At 43.0% G+C, this 22900-nt stretch overlaps 1 protein-coding gene across 2 annotated transcripts; it reads right to left on the reverse strand.

The window, feature by feature from the left end:
- Window positions 1–1600: 1600 nt before the first annotated feature.
- sev (receptor protein-tyrosine kinase sevenless) lies at window positions 1601–20329 on the reverse strand. 2 transcript variants are annotated; one of them, XM_017067669.4, is made up of 13 exons: window positions 20186–20292; window positions 18170–18284; window positions 17264–18103; window positions 10897–10971; window positions 9944–10009; window positions 9407–9811; window positions 9109–9348; window positions 8324–8652; window positions 3596–8256; window positions 3250–3527; window positions 2999–3193; window positions 2164–2612; window positions 1601–2108 (listed from the first exon to the last, which is right to left on the reverse strand). In XM_017067669.4, exons 3-13 carry the CDS (start codon window positions 17960–17962, stop codon window positions 1832–1834), a joined length of 7674 nt encoding a protein of 2557 aa, XP_016923158.2. In that variant the 5' UTR covers window positions 17963–18103; window positions 18170–18284; window positions 20186–20292; the 3' UTR covers window positions 1601–1831. The 2 variants fall into 2 exon arrangements, with proteins under 2 accessions (XP_016923158.2, XP_016923157.2); XM_017067668.4 differs by lacking the exon at window positions 18170–18284 and having other exon boundaries at window positions 20186–20329.
- Between the last annotated feature and the right edge of the window lie 2571 nt (window positions 20330–22900).

Below are 22900 nucleotides of genomic sequence, written 5' to 3' on the forward strand. Positions count from 1 at the left end.
CAAAATATAAAAGAACAAAGGAATACAAAAAGAGAAATTCAGAAGTTCTTTTAACAGCTATTCCAAAAAGTTCTGCTTTGCCACTGCCTGATTTTAAATATTACAAGGTTCAATGGCTCCAAAAAGAAGCAATTTTAAAATAAGGCACACTAAATAATATACTTCAGATTATAAACCTATATATGTAGACATTTGAATATATAAATACATCTATATATTACTATTTCCGGCAAAATGGAATAAATGCTCACAAAAAAATTCCATATGATCTAAAGAAAAATAGATTTAAAATGGGTTAAGGTTCATATAATCTTATATATGGGCTTAAGTTCATATATGAACTGTCATATGATATCGTATGATGATTGATATATGGGTTTAAATCAATTTCTCGTCGATTTTTGTCATTAAATCATATAGGAGGCACCTTTTTAAGGACATTCCTTATTCCGTTTGGTCCATTTTTCATAGAATCTATATAAATATTGGAAATTTTGTAATACAAAACAAAATTATTAAAAATGGATCTTAAAAGCAAAAGGCTTAGTTCACTTGTGTAAGACCGTCTCATTTAATTTTAGAACTCTAGACACCTTGAGTTAGGGTATTGCAAAAAGTAAAGCTGCTTATTCGCATATTAAAAATGGTTTATTTATGTTCCGTTCTTCGTGGGTTAACGAGAGCTTGGCAAAGGTAATCGATTTATGTGCTGCTATTTACAATTTTTGATTTATCCACACAACACCACCCCATTCCACCCCTTGATGGCCCACTTTGGAGGCTTTTGTGTAATGCGATGCGAGGAGGAAAAGTTTGTCAAAACATTTGACAAATCTGCATGTTTGTAGATGCGTGGCCGTGGGTGTGTGTGTTTGTTGGAGTGTGAGAGTGTGGGTGTGTGCATGCGTGGGTGTGCGTGCGTGCGTGTAAGAAGGAGAAAGTTCGTCAGGGGCTTTCATTTCTCCCAGGCCCTGATGGTTCCTTCACCTGCGGTGATTAGTTAAAGGGCGACCTTCAAGAACGTTACCTTACTTCAGCTCTATTTATAGCCCTCCTAAAAACCATCCCATTATTCCCATCCCTTAGTGTATCGCCAAACTTTTACACCAACGCTCACATTTAATTTGATTGTATTTTCCTCGGGAAAGCCCCGCCAAAAGGAAACACAAAGGAAAATGATGAAAATAAAAGCCGACGAAGTAAACTTTTTCTGGCCAAGTCACATTAAAAACTCGGCAAATTCAATAAAATTAAGCATAGACTTGAGGGGAATTAGATTTGAAATTGCAATGAAAACGAGCTCTGAAAAAATGTAGGTCTTAAAGGAAGTTGGGGTTGCCTTTTACAATTTATAAATTTTAATACATATAAAATTTTAAAAACTATTAAAAAAAAAAGTAAGGTTTCAAATAAATTACCTTTTTTTTTAAATAAAAATCAGGCCCAAGATTCCCTAGATTTTTTGTACTTTTTTGGCAAAATCTGGAAAAATAGGAATTTTAGGCTGGACTTCTCAGGAATCTCAGAAATCAGAATGGAATTTTCGGGCAAGGGTCGAAATCAAAGACCCGAAAAAATGAAGACGTTAATAAAAAAAACCTTTCGCTTGTACCAAAATATAATATTATATTAAAATTGCGCCATTCGTTGGAATATTACAAATAAATAAATATCTCCGAAAATAGAACTTAAAGGAAATGGTTTCCCATAATTCCTGTATACGAAAAACACTTCTTAATCCATTTGTATTCTGTATTAAAGTTAGCCTTATATTAACCGGAAAGCTAGATCGTTTGAGACGTTGGTTGTGAAAAGGTGAGGGAATCCCCGCTCAAAGTCGGGAAACGCCCTCATTGGCATACAATTGTTTGTCCTTCAGGGGGACTTCCCTAAGTGACAGATTCTCCGGCTGCTGCTCCTTCTGATCCTTTTGCTCCTGCGACTGTCCATCGAATCGCACTTTGACCTCCGGCTTGGAGTCCGCCGGACTGGAGGCCATTTGGCTGCGCCGGAGATCGGTACTGATGGCATGCAGGGTGTTGTAGCAGCGCCGAAAACTTGGTCGCTCCCAGGGATCAGTTCGCCAGCAGAGGAGGAGGAGGGCATAGCTGATGAATCGGATGATAAGTAAATATATATAAATTCGAAATACCCAGGACTTACAGCTTCTCCGGACACATTGGCGGCTGCTGGAGGCGTCCGCCCTCCTTGACATGGGCCAGCACCTCAAAGTTATTCCTCGCCGCATATGGCTGCTGTCCCAGGGTGAGGATCTCCCAGCAGAGGACCCCAAAGGCCCAAACATCCGACTGGGTGGTGAACAGGCCATCTACCAGGCTCTCCGGCGACATCCAGCGCACCGGCAGCAGGCCCTCGCCCTCCTTCCGGTAGTAGTCGCTCTTATAGATGTCCCGTGCCAATCCAAAGTCCCCGATCTTCACCGTCCGACGCCGATCCGTCGGTCCGCCCGCCGATTCCGTGACCAAACAGTTCCGGCAGGCCAGGTCGCGGTGCACGAAGTGCATGTCCTCCAGGTAACTGCAGCCATTGGCCACATCGATGCACATGGCCAGGAGCTCCGAGAGCGACAGACCAGCCAGGGGTTGCGCATCCTAGAATTTCCAAATAAATATTATATTATTTAGATATTTCATATAATTTTACAACTAACAGGAAAGGAAGCTAACTTTGGCAAGCCGAAGTTGATATACCCATGCAGCTAAAGCAATATCATACAACTTAAATCTTATATATGCATGTTAATTAGATAAAAATATAATAATTAATAGAATTGTTTTTCAAAATATTTTTCCGATCATTGCAATGAAAGTTACGTTTCGACTTGTGTACTATACCATAGAAATAACGCTTTTTGAAAAGTTTTATCTGGGTAGATTTATAACTAAGAAGGTGAAGCTGATCAGAAATATACTCGTATATTCTTTATGGATTTGGAAACGTGCTGCACTGCATTCCAATACCCTCAAAAAAAGTTTACCTGTGTGCTAGTGGTTCGAGCGGCTCGAAGGTAGCTTAGTAGATCTCCCGCCTCCATGTGCTCCATGATCAGGGAGATAGACTCGGTGTCGAAGCAGATCCCCACCAGACACACGATATTCTCGTGCTTAAAGTTGCTCATCAGCTGGGCCTCCTGGAGCAGCTCTGCAAACTCGCTGGCTCCCTTTCGCAAGCTCTAATGGATTAATGGGCAATTAAGGATGACTCATCCATGCTACCTGGATAACTCACCTTGATGGCCACTCGCTGCGGCTCCTCGGAGTCCTCCGTCTGCAACTGACCCTCGTAGACCTCGCCAAAGGCTCCGCTGCCCAGGAATCGGAGCAGCTTCAGTTGACTCCAATTGATCTGGGGCAACAAAGCGATATCCGCATCACTTAGGGTGGTGGAGATGGCTCGATTCCTGGCGGCCAGTAGCTGCTGTTGCGTCTGCAGGGTGGACAGATTGCTCCAGATGCTGGGACGGCTCTGCTGGAGCAGTTTCTTGGCACGCAGACGACGCTTTTGAACTGATTTGGGGATAAGGAAAGTGACGTTAGGTTAGAGATGTGCGACCCCATCGAAAGACTTAACCTACCTTTTCTCACTAGGACCAAGGCCAGGACGCAGCTGGAGACGATGGCTGCCGGCGCAATGATGGCCAGGACCAGGGATCCACGCTTCTCCGGCGAGACGAAGGGCTCCGCCACCCGCTCGCTCTCCTCACTGTACGGACCCCATCCGTGCTCCAGACTCCTCGCGCGCACCCGGAAGAGGAGCAACCTGCTCGAGTGCAGACTCTTCACAATGCAACTCAGCTCTGTGGTGTTGCAGAAGTCCAGCCACTGATCCTCCACGACAACCGGCTCCTCGGCCCACGGCAGTTGCTCCAACGATCCACCGCTATCTCGACGCCTTCTCCTTCTGCGCCTGCGAATGTCGGTCCTCCTCGCCTGCAAAGCCTCCAGATTGTACAGGGCAATGGGTGCTCCATTGCCACGAGCCGGTGTCCAAGTCACGCGGAACACCTCCTCGGCAATGTGCTCCAGCTGAGGTTTCCCCGGCTGACTGGGGGCATCACCCAGGGTCTCGTAGACCTCCACTTTGCCATGATAAAGTGGTGCTCCCGGCGTGGCCGCATAGCCCAGGAGCAGACGACATTGGTAGCGAGTCCGCGGATGCAGTGGCTCCACCACCATCCTCGTGTAGTTCGCAGCCACATTCCGACGCAGTTGCTCACTCGGCGATCGGCACTCCAGCTGCAGGGATCCCAATGGATCCGGTGTTCCCGCCCATGTGAGACTCAGGGAATAGGGTCCCAGCTCCAGGAGCTGCAGTTCCGGCAAATCGGCAAAGCTGCGCACATGCAGCCGCCCACTGCTGTTGCTCTTGGTGGGCGTGGCATGGGCCAGGACCCAAAGGCGATAGCCTGATCCCGGCTTAATGCCGCTCAGTCGATGGCTACCTGCCGCCTCAAGTCGCCTCTCCTGGGGGTTCCTTTCCGACCCATCCTGGCCAGCTTCATCATCTTCACCATCCCCTTCCTGTTGCCAGTGGAGCGTGTAGTAGACACTTTCACTCCTCAAATGCTCTGGTGGCAACCAGGTAACCTCCAGTTCCCGGGGACTCAACACACGGACACTGAAGTTCCTGGGAGCCGAGGGCGTGGCAGAGGCGGTGAGAAGCTCCAGCGGGGGCAAAGCAAGTGAGGGTAATCCCAACTTGGTTTGGTAGTAGCTGGTCAGGACTCCCACCAAACGATAACGGGTGAAGGGCAGGAGATCGGTGATATTCAAAGAATCCCCAGCCCCCAGGATCCACTGAGCCAGGGGCTCATCCTCCTGCTGCTCCTTCTGCTCCTCTTGGGATTCCTGCTCCTTGGCCAAAGTGAGATTCAATTGGTATTTCACGCCGGGAATGGGTAAAGCACAATCCTTGGAGGCTTTGATCAAGGGAAGATGGAGTCGGCATCCCTGCTCCTCGCATTTGGTTGCCTCCATAAAGGATCCTCCAACTGGAGGAAGTAGTAGGCAACTCTTGGGCGGATAGGCCTGATAGTTATGCGCCTGGAGCAGACGCACTTCCTCCGGCTCCAGTTCCACCAAGTACTCCAGCTGCTGCCGCCGACGACCATAGGCCCGAATGCTCCAGTTCTTTAGGGCGTAGAGGTAACCCGAATCCTGGGCCAGTTGTCCCATGGCGAGGGAGTCCTCGCCCAGCAAACTGAGCTGGGCCCTCAGAGCGCTGGCCGTGCACAGCTGGCGGGCCACATCGTAGACACACAGCTTACCCAGGTAATCCACCAGGTTCAGCGTCTCCGATCCGGGCTCCAAGCTGCCGGCATGCAGATGGATCAGTGGCTGCCAGGTGGTCAATTCCAGCTCGGAACCATCGGTGAGGTTCCTGCCCCTGAGAGATCCATTCTTTGGCGAGCCCTGCTCATACTCCAACCAGATGAGAGATCGAGCCTGTGGCAGGGCCACCAGATCCTTGAGCAGACGACCCCTGGGAGTGCTCCACACCCGGTCGCCCTGCAGGATCTTGCCCTCGAAGTTGCACAGATCCAGGCGATAGATCACTGCCGCTTGGTTGGCAGTCGCATCCAGTTCCGCCCAGTAGACGATGCGCTGCACCCAGTCGACGGTGAGGGCCAAGACCTCAGCACGCATCCTGGCCAGCTTGGCTGGAGCAGCGCCTGGTACATAGGTGAGAAGCTCCACATGCTCGTTGACCCACAGCAATCGCTGCTCTCCCTCGATCACAGCCAGATGCTCCACCGGACTGGCGGTGTGCACGAGTCGCCGGCGATTCCTGGTGTCCAAATCCAGTTCACCAATAAACTCGGCATTGGCGTAGAGTAGGCGTGGCACCGCCTGCACCTCAGGAGCCACATGAAGGGCATGACTGGCTGCTCCGGCTGCAGCTCCCGTGGCCGCCACACGCGCCTCCACCTGAAAGTGGTAGGTCTGATCCGGCTGCAGGTGCTCCACGCGAGCCTCCAGAGCACTCTGGTTCAGGCGCAGCTCCTCGTGCAGCTCGGAGCCCAGCCAGCAGCTGATGTGGTACTCCAGTGCCTGCACCGGAGCCTCCTGACCCTGCTCCGGGGCATCCCAGCGGAGCAGGGCGCTCACATTGGTCTCGTGGAGGGCAGTGGCCATTCGCTCGACAAATACCCTCAACCGGCGAGGTTGACTAGGTGCCGCCGGCGGAGTGGTGAGCTGCACCCGAGTGGTCTGCCCACTGCGCCAGGCGGTCCTCGGCGTGATGCTGATCTTCAGCTGCAACTGCGCCTGCGGCAGTTGGGTTAGTCGAGCAAAGGGAGTGGTCAGGTCCAGGGTCTGGAGTCTCTGGCCAAATTCGAGGAGCAATCTATACGAGACGCTGTGGTTGCCACCGGATGTCGAGGGCTGCCAACGCACATGGAAGTCATCCCAGTGGCCATCATCCAGGCGAACTGAATCCGGAGTCACTGTCTGAGGAATAACCCCATCATCCGGCGGAGGCAGAGACTGTTGGTCCAGCAACTGCAGGGCGGAGGCGGGAGAAGCTTCATCCGGCGTTGGTAACTCCATCACATCCTCGGGAGCAGCCAAGCGCACCAAACGTCCCCTTTTGCCACTCCGCTCCAGCCAAAGAAGGGCACCCAGTGGCCTCAGGAGCTGCAGGCTCTGGGGAACAGCTTGAACAGCACCCTTCAGATCCTGTATCAGATGCAGTGCGTCACGGCCAGAGCTCAGGGGAGCACGATAGAGACGCAGTGTGCCAGCACGACCCACCAGCCAGTAGAGCTGATCCTGCTGGGTGTCCAGGACAAAGGAGGCAATGCTGCCCTCCAGTCCATTGACCTTGTAGTAGGACACCGACTCCTCGGGTAAAGATCCATGGCGGGAGAGCTGCGAGCTGGTGGCATAGTAGAGGTGACCCTGCCGCGAATCCAAGGACAGGGAGCGGGCCTCGAAGATGGGCAGCAGTTCCCGACTGCCCGACCAGGGATCCATGCGCACCACGCAATTCCTGGCCAAATCCGTCCAGTAGACTCTGCCGCCCCGCCAGTCGTAGGTCACCGAACCCACATGCTGTAGTGGCTCCGCAATGGGACATCCCCACTGGCTGTGCACCAGGTTGATGCAGTGCAGCAGTCCCTCTCCACTCACATAGTACCCCACGCTTTCGTTCACCATGGTCATGGGTCCGGGTAGTCGCTCCAAGTGTTCCTGCTGCACCTCCAGTCCCTCGCCCAGTTCATCGGTGTGCAGGAGCCTTCCCTCCCGGCTGGACCACCTCAGTCGATGTGGACCCAGTGGCCAGGTGCGGGCAGCCAGTGGAGATGTCCACTCCCCCGGCTCTGCATCCGCACTGATGGCCCTCACCCGCAGCTGGTAGAGATTATCGGGCTGTAGGCGCTGCAGGCCAAAGAAGGGTCCTCGAATGTTCCGGATGCTGAAGGCACTCTGGCTGGCCACGTCGAGGACCTCCAGTTCGTAGCTCCAGTTACGGGCGGCATCGGCGGATTGGTAGGGATTGCGATCCGGCTCCTTCCAGGAGATCTTCGCCGCCTGGGCGCCCAACAGTGCCTTCAAGCTGTGGGGTTTGCCGCCGGCATTGGTCGTAGGTTGGCCATCCGCCACCAGGAGAATCACGGCCCAGCAGTCGGGCAAGTTCCGCAGTGGCCAAGAGGCACTTACTCCCTGACCCCCCACCAGGTTGAGCTGACTCGCCTCGGAAAGAAGCAGGGAGGTACCCAGCAGGGCAAAGGTGGGCCAGACGGCGGAAGCTCCACTTGGATGCTGGGGCAGTGGCAGTGGATGTTTGAACCCACCATCGTAGCTCAGCTCCAGGAATTTACTTTCCTGCGGCAGCATCAGACGGATGAGGAAGTACTGCGGCTGGACAACGAACCAACCAGGCTGCCTAATCCTCACCAGACGATAGACCATTCGACCATGCAAATCCTGGCGCCACAGGGCCTCCTCGTTGCGCCAGAAGATCCAGCCATTCAGGGCATCCACTTCCATCTGCTCAACCGGCAGATCGAAGGGTTCACCCGCTTCTTCGGCGCCCTCTCCCTCCAAATCCGTGCTTATAATCTGGAACTTGGATTGGTTTCGGTCCAGCGACTCCATGGCGAAGTAGAGTCGATGACGCAGCCAGTCAAAACTCAGGCGACGAGGCATTAATCGTCCAGTGGCCGAGATGTTTCCCAAATCCAGCTTCAGCTTTTGGGCCGGACTCACCATCTGTCCCGACTCAAATTTTAGACTAGAAGATAAGGATTACCATTTAATAATATAATAGGTACTGATATATATTACAGTCCCCCAGTTACCTGCGCAATTCCCCATGGACATTGAGGAGCCACAATAGTTGCTCCTGCTGGGACCAGGCCACATCAGCCAGATCCTCCTGCGACTGGTAGATCATAGAGCTCTCCCCGGCCGGTTCCAGGGATTGCCACATCACAGCCCTTCGTCCGGCCAGCAGGACACCTTCGGTGAGTTCCTTCACAGGCTTATCATTTCGGGGGGGAAGGGTTTCCACAAAGCCCTTGGCAGCTGGACCCTCGCCCTGCTTATTGATCATCGTCAGCTCCATGGTATAGTTAGTTCCCGATTGCAGCTGGGAGAAGATAAAGCTACCTCGCCCCGCCGGAACCAGCTGGAAATAGGAAAATTCCGAATGCATTACTTTATAATGTTTAAAATAATGGAAGCATTGTGATCAGAAAATAGACAATATTAAATATTCTTCATTCTTACTTTTTTAAGAAAAATGTTTCTACTTCACTTCCTAAGAAACGTTCTTGAAAACAAGAAGAAAGTGCTCTCGAATTTTTTTGGAGATCAAGCGAGATGAAATTTGTCTTCGTGTTTCGAGAAAGATGTAGTCTTGGAAACCGAGAATGCTCAATTCAAGATTTCTTTCTCTTGAAACCAAGACGAAATTGATCTTTGAGTTGAAACTATCTTAAAATAGAGATTAAAGTAGTCTGGATCATACTTTTCGATAAAAAAGTACTTTTTCTCTTAGCACTTATTCGAGATCGAGAAAACGTTTTAGGAAGGGATTTTTTCCGAGCATAAATATTCCTTAGAAGAAAGATAGATGACTAACCTGCTCAGTTGTGTGGTTTCCCTCTACGGAGCTCAAGCGCAGGCGGTATCCCTCGACGGGACCATTGGTGAATCGACCCGGATGCCAATGTACCGCCAAGTGACTGTCGTCCAGACCCAACAGGTGTTCGATGACCGGAGCCGAGATGGGGGCCCCCTCGGGGGGCGTCTGAAAGGCGGGCGTGGCCGGGGAGTAGAGCACCTCGTCCCTGTTTTCGCCAAAGGGCAACTCGAAGCGGAACTGCATACATATAATATATATATATAATATATCCTAAATTACTTGTAATGAAACTTACCCTGTACTGGGTGTAGGGTATGAGGGCCTCCAGAATTTCGCAGACGAAGTACTCATCACAGTCGTAGTCAGCTAGGTTAAACCAGGCGCTGGAGCCCCCCGCTCCGGATTCCTGATCCTCCTGCCCGACATCCGGCTCCAGCTCCTGCTCCACGCCATGGTGATCCACATACTGGTACTGGATGTTGAAGGGTCGGCTGGCCAGGTAGTGCTCCGGGAAGTGCATCGCCCAGCGGATGGTGAGCGGCGTGGTCTGTCCATCGGCCCGCGGAGCCCGCTCCAGCTGGGGCTGTGTCCGCTCCACCAGGTCGCTGATGGCCAGGCGCTGGAGGTGCCAGTAATCCCGCTGAGCCATCTCGCAGGCACCGATGCAGGGCATGTCGTACGGGTAGAACTGCAGCGACAACTGCGGGCGGGCCAAAAGGGGAAACAACGATCGGGGTCAGACTGGATCTGGATGTGGGTCTGGGTGCGGGTCTGGGTGGAGGATTGGGATTGGGTTCTGGAATGGATGATTAGATGATGGGCTGCCACTTACGCAGGCCTCCTGGCAGGATTCCAGCTCCTTGAGGGCGCGATACCACTGGGCACAGCCCTTGGTGCACTGAAAAAAAATAAAAGAAAGAAATTCCATAAATAGGTAATTTTTATAAAGTCTATCAGGACGGACCTTTGAAAAGATTCTTGGTAAGCCCCAGGAAATGTAAAAATTATATAAATATATTTAGATATTATAGAGATGAAAAAATTAAATGTAAGAATTGTTTATTTATAGAGGTCATTTAAAATGAAAAATAAATGGACCCAATCTAATATGTATTTAATATTAATATGGTTAACAAATATTAACTTTCTATCAAGTTTCCCTTCTAGTTTTGTCAAAAATCTTTGTTTCCCTGATTGTTCTGCAGACATTCCCTTAAAAACCTGTTTTTACATGCCAAAAGCAAAAACATTTTATAAATTGAAACCATCATTCTTAAGATATTCACTTAAAAACCTGTTTTTTTACTGACTTTGTATTACATGCCAAAAATCTTGGAAATATTATTATCTAAAACCATCCGTCAATGTAACTACAAACAGAAATCTACACAAAATTCGAATTGTTTACCACTTTATAGCCACGCAAAGAGCTCATAAAATTGATCGTAAAGTGCCAAATTACCCCAAATGGATAACCCCACCATGAAAATAGTGCCCACGATGAATCCACGGAAAGAGGGAGTGGGAAAGGAGCCCAGGATGAAACCGAAAACAGCCCAAGGAGTGATCATGAAGATCCTGTTCAATGGCTTCCTCAGTTGTTTGGAGAAGGAGCACGACTGGCAGAGGATAATGCACTTTGAGTTCGTGTCCAATTGATCTCGAATTGGGTTCCCTGCCAACAGAGTGGTTAACCCTTGGCGCGAACAGAGATATCGGGTTACCCGAGGGCCCGTTTTATCGCTATCCCATTTCATTTCTGGCTCCCTAAAGTCTCTGACTTACTCGTGTTTTGTAGCACTTCTCGCCGTTGTCCGCCTTCTCGCATTGTATCCCAAACTCGTCCAGAAACAGATCCTCCTGGAAAGTAAAAAAAAAAAACATTGTTTTAAAATGTGAAAGCAATTAGTGTTATGTGGGGTTTTCTCTTATTTTCTTAACCCTTGGGAACGGAAGTTGCGGTAAGTTTGTATGGGAAAATGCCGAATGACCACATATCTATAACAATTGCGAATTCTGTGCCAATGCCAATGGCTCAATTATTTCGATCAATTATCATTGGGGAGCAGGGAAAGACAAATCGAGCTTCGCACATAACATAAATAGAAATATACTCTCGATTAAATGTGCTTTGTTTATATATACATAAACATATCTCTTCTTTTCGCATTGAAATTAGATTTCCGAGTATCGCTGGCATTGCATAAATTTAATAGAAACAAGTTTACCACGTGAGCCCTGAAGATCTCTCGAGCCAAAAATTGTATTTGCATACCCTGGACTTTGACTTTAGACGTACCGGCTCAAAACGGGGTCAGCCATGCAAAACTTGAAGATGATTAAATAATAAATTTAAACCTATTCACAAGACATTAAAATCCATTTCTAAAGAGGCCCAGCAAGCCGTTAAAAAATATCCATAAAAGTTAACAAACTGTAAAATATATTGGATTGCTGGCAAAACAGAACTTGAGTATAAAAAGAAACATTAAATCAGTGCAAATATAATACAAATATTTAATAAGTGTAAGTCCAAAAATATTAATTTAAAAAACCGAATCGATTATTATTTTTAACTCGTATTTATGATCATTTTGGAAACATACCTAATAAATAAGGCTGGCCTAATATTTTGGAGCTAAAACAAAGTTTAACTTATTTAAATTGGTTTTTAATTTTGCTTAGACATTTTTTCTTTTCTTAAATATAAATTTAATTTTTTTTATAGTTGTTATGATTGATGTATTTGTAATTATAGGACCCATTCCTTCAATCCAATCCCAGCGAATAGTATTATTAATGTTTATTTTTTTATATACATCCTTAATTGCATTTTTATACATATTTCCTGTTAGAAACAACGAATCTCTACTGAAGTTTTTTTTCGAGGAACTGCAAAATCCTTTGAGTTGCCCCCAAAAAAGTAAAAGCAAGTACTTAAAATACAATTTAGCGCATTTGGAGCTGCCCCCGCCCCAATTACAAACTCCTTAAAATGGCCAACTTTGTTAATTGTGTTGGCTTGACTGGCTAAATGGACTAGTAATTACCAAGGGATTTCCCCTCACGCACACGGATTTGGATTTTCCCCATTCACTCGCACACTCACAAAGTATTTTTCTGGTGTTTGTACTTTCCTTTTTTTTCGCACACGCGTCAATTTAATTTAGAATTCTACGTAATATTTTATTAATTTAGCTTGATTGGCTTTTTCACAAACAGAAATAGCTCTTCAGAGTGAGAGCTCTTTCCTCTTTCCCTCAAAAAAAAAAGAAAAGAGAAAACGAGAGGCGAAATAAAGACGAAAGCCTGGGGCTCGAGACTAATTGGCATTGGGGGTTTTCATGTCGTCATTGCTCATCTTTTGTTGTACAATTTCTATTACATTAACTCGGAAAGCGACCCACTCACACACACACACACACACACACCCTAAAAAGGGGGCGGGGCGGGGAGAAGGCCGCCAGACTGGGTTGGTGTGTTATTGACACCATTATTGTGCCATTGTTGTTGCTGCCGTCAGGCTCTGGAAAAGCAACCCAAAGAAAATACACTTGTGAGCTGATGAACAGGCGGGCCCACACAGCACCGCCAAGAATCCTAGTGGTTCCAAATTATAATACAAATTTAATAAAATATCCCTGAAATATATAACCTTTTGAGATTACCCAACGTAACAAAAAACATTCTTACCTAACTCATCTTCATCATCTCCAAAATGTTGGTTATAAGAAAAAACCTCCATAAAACATACAATACGATGTTATGGTATAACTGTTTTGTTTTAATAATAATACATTACAACTTTAATATATATATATGGGCATTTGACATTTAAGATTTCTAAAAAATGTAAATGTTATATGACTGGAATATATATTCCCTAAAGGTTACCCAACCGAACTATAAAACTTTCCTACTTAACTTAGGAATCTTCCAAAATGTTGGTTAAAAGAAACACCTCTAAAAAAATTGAAATACGATGTTATAATTAAAATGTTTTGTTTTGTTATTTATATATTTATATACCTTACAATTTTTAAATATATACCTATACCATTTGATATTTGAGATTACAGAAATATATATTCCTTATAGATTACCCAACCGAACCAAACAACTTTCTTAATAAGAACAAAGGGTAAGTTCTAAAATGTTGGCTTAAAAAAATGCAATTAAAATATGGTGTTATAATAAAAAAATTGTGTTTTCATTTATATTAATAAAGTAAAACTCGTGATTGTGTTTACCTTGAAATTTCAAAAAAATACAGGAGTATAATTCTTAATTTGAAATGTCTGGAATATACAATCTTTATAGATTACCCAACCGAACTAACAGAACTAGTATCTTCTAATATTTAAATAATACTTGTCTATAAAAAAGAAAAATGATGTTATGGTCAAAATGCTTCGTTTTATTACTTATGCATTTACTCCAGTAAAAATCTAAAAATCCTTAAAACAAATTGATTTCCAATGAAAACATTTACCAAAAAACATCCATTTTTCAGACATCACTCCTATTAATTGGTCCCCAATTGTGGGGCCACCTACAAATACCCGTACACATAAATTGACTAAACATTTTGCTCACTCTCGATTCCAACAAGGCAAAACATCTTAATAAAATTTCTTTTGTTCGCATCGCCTTTCTAGGTTATGCGAAATCCAGTTACTGGTTGCAAATGGGGGTTTGGTCTAGTTTGTTCCAGGGATAAGTGACCAGCTTTAACGATTAGTCGGAGTCATAATGGCAACTCGAATGCGAATTAAAAGGGCAATTAAAAATCAGGAATTTCTACAATTAAAAGATAGTTTCGCATTGAGCTTGGCCCACATTCTGGACGTTCTTAAACGACTTAATTGTGCGAAATTGAATGAATTTGCCTTTTCTCAGTTCTTCAGAAGTCACTTTAAATATATATAACCAATATGATATTTTCTAATTAATTTTAATAAAACATCAAAACTTTTAGGAATCAATTTCTTGAGATGGAAATACTGATGATGCTGGAAAATCAACCAATAAAACGTGGTACATTTCTATAGGGCGGTCATTTAGGTTAATCCTATGCCCTGGCAATCCCCCACATTTAACCAATCCCAGATGTAGTCGCTCAGTTATCATTAATTTTAATTGGCGGTGGCTGGTGTTACTGGAGTGTCGAAATGTGGATTACTGAAATGGCGCTTTCCTAATGAATGAAGTGCAAGTCGAGTCACAGATTAACATGCAGCTTACTCCCATTACACACTCTCCGATAATAATATAGTAATTACAGTCCGCACATTTGCACAGGAAAATATATGGGTACTAAAATGCTGATTCACTTCTCTGTACGAGTACACATTTGATCATTTCAGCAAATAAAGCGCTTATTCTAACAAAATACTGAGCAACTTAAAGTGATTGCTATAACAAGACGTATCTATTTAACCTATCTTGTAATTGTGCCCATTTTACTTAGATTAAGTATTGGATTTAAGAAAATTAAGACCATAAATTTAAACAATTTTATAAAATTTGAAAGCTGTTTTGGAGGTATACTTATATGTACCTTTTAAATAACCCCACATTTCCCTCAAATTTAAACAATTTTAAGCTTAAATCGAAACAAATGTTTTGGTAGTGTATTAGGTTTTTTAGTTCGTTTGAGAAAAGTAATAAGCTAATGCTCAAATTGAATTACAATTGCAAAGCTGTTTTTAGGTAAATTTATTACCCATACCCCACAAATATCCCCCATATTTCCATCACCTTTAAAAAGTTTGAAGTTTAAATCTGTAGAAATGTATTTCGAGCAATAAAGTTCCAACAATTGGAGAGGATTTCCCATTCAAGAATCCGCTTTGTGCGAAATATAGCAGCTCATGTTACACATATCAACCTCTGCACTTTGCCAGTTGCAATTAAAACATGAATAAAATGTACAAAATAAACGAAAAGTCCGAGTCTGGCGGTTGCATAATTAAAAGCATTTTTAATTAAGCTCACCAGGGATTGAATCCAGGAGTGTGTTAATGCAGAATATACTGGCAAAAAAGACAAACATTGAATTTGAACAAAACTAAATATTGGTATGGGTGCCAGGCATATCCATAAACATATTTAGATCCATGTGGTACGAGCAGGCGACATCGCACGGATGCCAGATAAAACCCACCCACTCAGTATGCAAATTGCAATAAAGCCGGGTAACCCGAATAATGAGTGAGATTCTAATCCCGATCTGGCTATCCAGCAATCCAGCAATCCAGCCATCCAGCAAACCGGCAAATTGAAATGTCAACTCTTCATCCCACAGCCCGCAGTCGTAATCGCCGACTTGACGATCTTCAATTATACATATCATTTAATTAGCACTGCAAGTGCGGGGATTAATGGACACGGAAAAATTCATTCAACCCCATTGAACAAACCAGTCTGTACATTTCTTAAAAATAAAAACCAAAAAGTTTTCCCCTTTTTTATACTAGCTGGTCTACGTGATGATGTAGCAAACTCGCATTGCACTTGTTCGGATTGTTTTCTGATTATATCGTTGACATATGCAAAACTAGAAACAAACATTTTGCACTCGAGTGTCGCTTTTTCTTCGGTGACAAGTGATTGATGTTTTTTTTCTGTGGCCCTGAGAAAGTTCATGTTTTATGTATTTTTATACCCGTTACTCGTAGAGTAAAAGGGTATACTAGATTCGTCGGAAAGTATGTAACAGGCAGAAGGAAGCGTTTCCGACCCCATAAAGTATATATATTCTTGATCAGGATCACTAGCCGAGTCGATCTAGCCATGTCCGTCTGTCCGTCTGTCCGTCTGTCCGTCTGTCCGTCTGTCTGTCCGGATGAACGCTGAGATCTCGGAAACTATGAGAGCTAGGCTATTGAGATTTGGCGTACAGATTCCTGAGCTTCTTACGCAGCGCAAGTTTGTTTCAGTAGACTGCCACGCCCACTCTAACGCCCACAAACCGCCCAAAACTGTAACTCCTACAGTTTTGATGCTAGATAGAAAATTTTAACTGAAATGTATTGTTCTCAACAATACCTATCGATTGACCTAAAAAAAAGTTTGCCACGCCCACTAAAACGCCCACAAACCGCGAAAACCTGTGACGCCCACAAATTGCATGCTAGATAAGAAATTTTAACTGAAATGTATTGGTGTCGTCAATACCTATCGATTGATCCAAAAATAAATTTTCCACGCCCACTCTAACGCCCATAACGCTTAAATCTGTCTACCGCCGGTAGGTGGCGCATTTTAATCTCGCTTTGCTGCTTGCATATCTCCATTTCCCTTTGAGTAACGGGTATCTGATAGTCGAGGTACTCGACTATAGCGTTCTTCCTTGTTCTTTGTGCAGACGTCACTTTTTGGAGGAGAAAAACAAAATATTTCTTTCCAGCTATTTTGACATTGTCACGGAAAAATATTAGCCTCAGGGATGAACCAAAAACAGAATACTTCGAATCCGTTTTTTAGCAATTTTAAATATTTCTACACGATTAATACCGAAAGCTAGGAGTAGAAATAGTTCCACAGGTCACTAAAAATATTTTAAATCAAAGAATTCCCATTCTATTTATTCTACTAATTATTTAACATAATTCAGAAACCTGTAAGTTGGATATTAAGTATATTAAATGAAGCCAACTATTCGGAAGGCCTTAAATGTTTAACTCACAGCCGGTTTGCCAAGTGCCGGCAAACATTTATTGGAAGGATAAGGTGCGTGTTTAGGATATTTAGTTTTCTCAAGCATCAATGCAATTCCCTCTTAAATATTGTGAAAGTAAAGTATCGTTTTTAAGGTTTTAGATCACATTTTTTTAAGCATAAAAGCACTATTTTTATAGTTTTTTCCATAAGATAAATATTGGGGGCAGTAACGCCCAATGAAATAACTCCCATGCGTATGTAATAATTTGTTTCTTTACTCTTATGGGCGTTATTGCATTGGTCGTTATTTCATTGGGCGTTATTGCACACGACAGGCTTATCTGGTAGTTAGTTTGTCTTGGGGACAGCAAACTCTCACTTCAACTGTCACTCGAGAAAAGTGGTCTTAAACTTGGAGAGGTTACCGGAGCATGTAAGTTTCAGGAGTTCCCTTGAATGAATAAACTTATTTATAAGACTAACTCACCTCAACAATGCACCGCTGGACACAGTCCCGTGTGACGCGTTCGAGGACCACCCGCTCATCGACTCCGTGTTGCTCCTCCGGCGGATGCGGATCCGGATGGTGATGCGGATCGGGATGCTGATAAGCTGGGGGCAGAATAGCGGAATCCGGGGCCCGGGACCTGCTGCTGATGGCGATGCCCTCGACGATGCTGGGCGGTGCTGCGGCGGCGTGTTTGTGCCAGATGGCCACCTTCTCCACCACATCGCTGTCCAGTTTGGGACGCAGCAGACCCATTTGGTCCTTCGGAACAGGCTCGGGACTCTGGTGGAGCGTGAAGTTGTGGGATCGACAGACATCGCAGCAGATCGAGAGGAGGATCAGCAGGAGGAGATTGATGATCAGGACGGTGGATATTCCACCGTGGCCATCCTGACCGCTGGCCAACTGGCGACCCAGACGGGCCAACTGCTGACGGAGATCGAAGGTGCCGCTCTGCTGGTGGACCACAATCTTGCTGGGCGACGGTGGACCCGTTCCCTGAGCTTGGGAAGAGGGCGCCTGCTGGTTTATGTGCGTGGTTGACATCTTGGTGTTCACATTCACCGCGATCTTCACATTGAAACTGATGTTTAGTCTCCTCGCTGGAGCTGAGTTCTTAGGCTGTTTGTTCTCCTCATCGGGCTGTTGATCTACATTTTGGTGCCAAAACATAGTCATCGAAAAACGGGAGGAGCACTCGACCTTCACCCCGAGTTCGCAATTTGTTTAGGTTGTCTTCCAATTTCTGTCGTTCACTCGTTTTTCGTTGCTTTCGAGCTCGAATTTACATTTTAGTGCCGCATTTCACTGAAAACGAAACTGAAACAAACAGAACCCGAGTCAAAAAGAATGGGGGCTAAAACATGAGGGCTACAAAATACGCACATATAATATTTAGATTTGAAATCTCAAAGTCAAAGAACCAATTCAATGAGTAATGTACGGCGCACAAGCCAATTCCCATGTTATGCAAATTCGAAAGTCCCAGAACGAGTATACCCTATATATACAAAAAAAAGGGGGAACACATTGTAGGTATATATAATATTAAGCAAACAAAATAAATTGAAAGACAAATTTATATTTGAAATATGATAGTGGAATTATTAGTTGGTATATTTTCAACAAATCAATCAATTTTAAAATTTAGTACCGCCAAAAAGTCTATTAAACATGATTGATGTAATAGATATGCAAGTCATCACGGTGACAACTTGAATGGTTATATTAATGCCGCTGCGTAGGGGCCTGAACCTTGTAATTTACAAATATGTATAATGTATTATTATTCCAACTTATCTCCAATTAATGGGAAGGCAAGCACTGTGTTTACAATGTGCAAAAATGACCCTACAACATTTTGTATTACTGTCATCTTTGTCAAACCCTCAATTAAAATGAAATTCCAGGTTAAGCAATTAATTGGTATATTGCATTAATGGTACATGACTGAAGTATGCAATCTAAAGTAATTTAAGTAAATAACTTTATTGTGCTTGGCATAGGAACTGCATGTAAAAGACCTTACAATAGTACAAGATTATAAAGAGAATGTTGATAATAAATTGTATTTTACAATAGTATTTTCCCATACTTTATATTGCATAGCTTATGCTAGGAAAACAGAATGTTTTTAGCTCTGATATATTAATATTTGATAAAATATATGCCCCAAAACACTTTCCCCAGTGAATGTACCCCTGCTGAGCGATAAGATACATCGCAAACAACTCATTTCACATGCAGCTCAAAGGTTCAATGGACATTCTCGGGTAAACACAATCGAAGCCCCCGGATCGATAAGCCAAAATCCTGCCCCAGATGATCTCAGCTCCTCGTGCGGTGGAACTAGGACCACTACCAACCCACTCAACTGACAGCCTTCGTCCACAGGACATGGCCATGGTCTAATTAATATCCAGTCTGCATAATCAGCTAGCGAAGCGACAAGTTTCAATTAACATGGCGTAATGCATGGCCAATAAGTCACGCCCCCATTTGCCCACCGCCCACCGCCCATAGACCACCGCCCCCCTTACAATAACAATAACATCAAGGGTATCTGCCATAACAAATTTATCCTCATTAAGATGCAAACACATTCGCCGGACGGAGAATAATCGAGCGGAGTCTCTTTCATAAACGGAAATCCCTTTAACCGCTAGTTCAGAGAAGCAAAAAAAAAGTACAAGGGAAAAATAATAGTTAATTGCACTTTAATTTCATATTTACCAGGAACAACAACAGCGCACTGAAAATGTTAATTAAATCGCTCGCCAAGCAGACTAGACCGGGGTAAAACGAAACAACAACAAAAAAAAACCAAAATAAATTGAAATTAAAATTAAAATTGAATAAACCGCGCGAAATAGTGAAAACATGAAAGATCACAGCGGATTAATTGCATTAAAGTTATTCAGAAAATTTATGCAAATGCCGGCCAGCGTTTTGCATTAATTAGTCCGAAGGCAGAGGGTCGAATGTATGGTATATAGTATAATATAATATATATATAGATATATTCATCGACCGTTGGAAGTCAAAAGTCACCAGAGAGTTGAGGCCTTAAACTCTCACCCACATTTCGTTCGGCTCGTTGTTGAAGTTGTTAAGCGCTGTTGACGCGGTTTAATTCAATTTATTGTTGATTTGAGCAGCTTAATTGCATTTTATTGTTGCATTTGTTGCCCCAACTCAAGAGCTACTTCACACACAGAAAACACGATGTACGATGTACGATGCACGAGAAAAAAATACGATCGACTCGACAAATGGAACTGAAAGATCCAAATTTCTTATATGAACCATACACATTTTATATCTTTGAGTGTATTAAAATTAATATATATTTATTTCAGAAGAAGAATACTTTCTGGGCGAGAGAACAAGAGCGCAACTCACTCGACGAAATGTCGCAGATATATCTGTATTTGAATCTGGAATTATGAGCGTTACGTACTGCGCAGTGGCGCGATCGGAGCAGAACTGATTTGCCGGCGAGCGGCGGGCTTTAACCAAGCCCCAAGTCCAGGTCCAACCCCCAGTTCTGTTTGAGAATTTGAGAATCGGAAACCGAATAACCGAATAACCGAATAACCGAATACAGCCGAAATTGAAACTGAAACTGAAACGAGCCGACGCGACGATACGACCTGAACCGCACCGAACCCATTGATCATCTTCTGCGCTCTTTTTTTCTGGTGACGCAGCCACGAACACGTCACGGTTAGGATCCAACCCCTAAACTGGATCTGAACGTAGCTGTAGCTCCACTCTCTTTCGTCTTTGGGTCAAAGCTCAAATAATAATCATAATTGATCGACATAGCCATTGGATAATGTTGAATACCACCATATACAACATTATACAAACGTTTGAATACCCTTATATAAAACATTATACAAAGGTTTTAAAATATTATTTTATTTTTAATTAAAGTTCTTATAAATATGATTGATCTTAACTAGGTATAGTTAAAAATAATAATCCAATAAGTTTTTTAAATTTATTTAATAAATTCTTAATATTCCTACAAATATTTCATACTTATATGATGTCACAGGCAAGGATCCTACTTTTTATCTCTTAAAAACTGTTCGACCTGATATGATCCTAAATAAACTAAACATCCTAGAAGATGTCTCGTAATACCATGAAATGGTTCTAGTCCTGGCTTAAAAGCTATAACAAAGCTCAGATTTATTTCCAGTGAGTTAATTAATAGTTATATATTTATATTTATTTTATTATTTTTTGGTTCTCAACCATTTTAATGGTGAAGGTAAATTAAATAATAAATATATAGCAAATATATATAAGGTGATGTATCCGTAATACCATTTGAATACCATATTTATAGAATATATATATTTGTAAGGGTATATCATCATAACATATTTTTTTGTGTAAAACCATAATTATTATCGCCTAAAGAACTGATATATAACCAATTAAATATGAAAACGAGACATCTTATTGGCAGTTAATATAAAAAATGGTTTTTGATTCACATATAAGCAAAGATAAAAAAGATTTGAAATTACTATAGGTCTTAAACATTCGTGTGTAGCAGACAAAATTTACCACTTTGTCTTCAAAAATTCAGAATATGATGAAAAGTTACTTAAACTACATAAACTCTTGATCAGACTATAAAACCAAATTTATTGAAACAATATCGGCAATTTTAATTTAATTTATTTTGCTTAAAATAAATAGGGCACATGAACTTGCTGGTCTGCTTTTTGCCGTTTTATTCCGCAATAAATAAACGTGACGGGAAATTTGTTTGAATTGTTTAACTGACTCACTGTGAACACATTTAACTAAACATTAATATTACTTCTAAATTGATTATTGAAGCTAATTGATCACATGCAACAGTAGATGCTCGAAAATAATTAAATTCAATCAGGAAGAAGCCCACACAAAGCAGAAAAAGTCGCCACAAGTTGTATGGGAAATCTCTAATTGTATAGCAATACTCTATTGAATATTTATGTACTATATATAACTTACTTAAAAGAACTTCATAATTATAAACAATCGAGTATTTAATACATTCACGATTAAATAAAACCTAATGTTTTAAAGATACATCTTATACATACATTTCTCAGTCAATAAAGAAAAACATTATTTGGTTCAAGTTATTTATGCGACAACTTAACTATACGTATCGAATAAAATGTCAAACAACCATTAAATAATTTTAAAACTTTTGGCAGATTGTCTTTATTCCGTAGAGCTTAGAAATATGCAATATATTAAACTATTTTTTAAGAATTCTAAACACACAAGAGTAGGCAACTTTTCTGCCCACAAGCTTTTGCAAATTGTGACTCACTCCGTTGAAATTGGAAGCAGAAAATTTGAGCAGAAAGTAAAAGGCTTTCGGGACAGCTTCCGTTTCCGTTTCCGACTTCAAGTTCAAATGGCTCGCCTATCGACTTTTCCGCCGGAAAAGATGTCCCACAAAAATCTAAGCTGCACTCGTGCGAACATTTGCACACCGAATTTCACTCAAAATGTAGTCTCCGGGTGGGGATCATCGTTGGGGTCATCGAATTCGCTCTAATCGTTTGAAAAATTTAGAATTGATTAGACGACGTACTGATTACACACTTGGAATGGGATGAGAACTTGTCTTTACCGGCGATTATCAATGAATCCGCCGACGGATTGGATTACGTGTTGCTCATTACACAGGCTGTCGTCACGTGTAAATCGGAATCCCGCCAATTTTTAAATCGGGAAATTCCCGGAAATGACAAATGAGATGTTAGTTAGGTCAGTAGACCGGTTAGTTAAGGAAAGTATATTATGGATAACATATACTAAGGAAAGAAAGGGTGTTTTGAGGTACAGTTGTAAGCAACGAATTTTTTAAGTATCAGCATTTAATAATAAATTAAATTTGCAAAAACATTCTTTAAGAAAGAGATTGGTAATAAATAAAAAATATTTTTCATAAGACTTTTGTTTTCTATTATACATTAGTAACCTTAGATATTTTTGACAAAAATACTTGGCTAGATTATCCTGTTATTTATATAAAAATTATTTTTCATACTGCAGTATGATAGTTTTATTATTTACTGATAGTTTTATTAGTAT

This window comes from Drosophila suzukii, chromosome X, assembly GCF_043229965.1.
Source record: "Drosophila suzukii chromosome X, CBGP_Dsuzu_IsoJpt1.0, whole genome shotgun sequence".
Classification (NCBI taxonomy): Eukaryota; Metazoa; Arthropoda; class Insecta; order Diptera; family Drosophilidae; genus Drosophila; species Drosophila suzukii.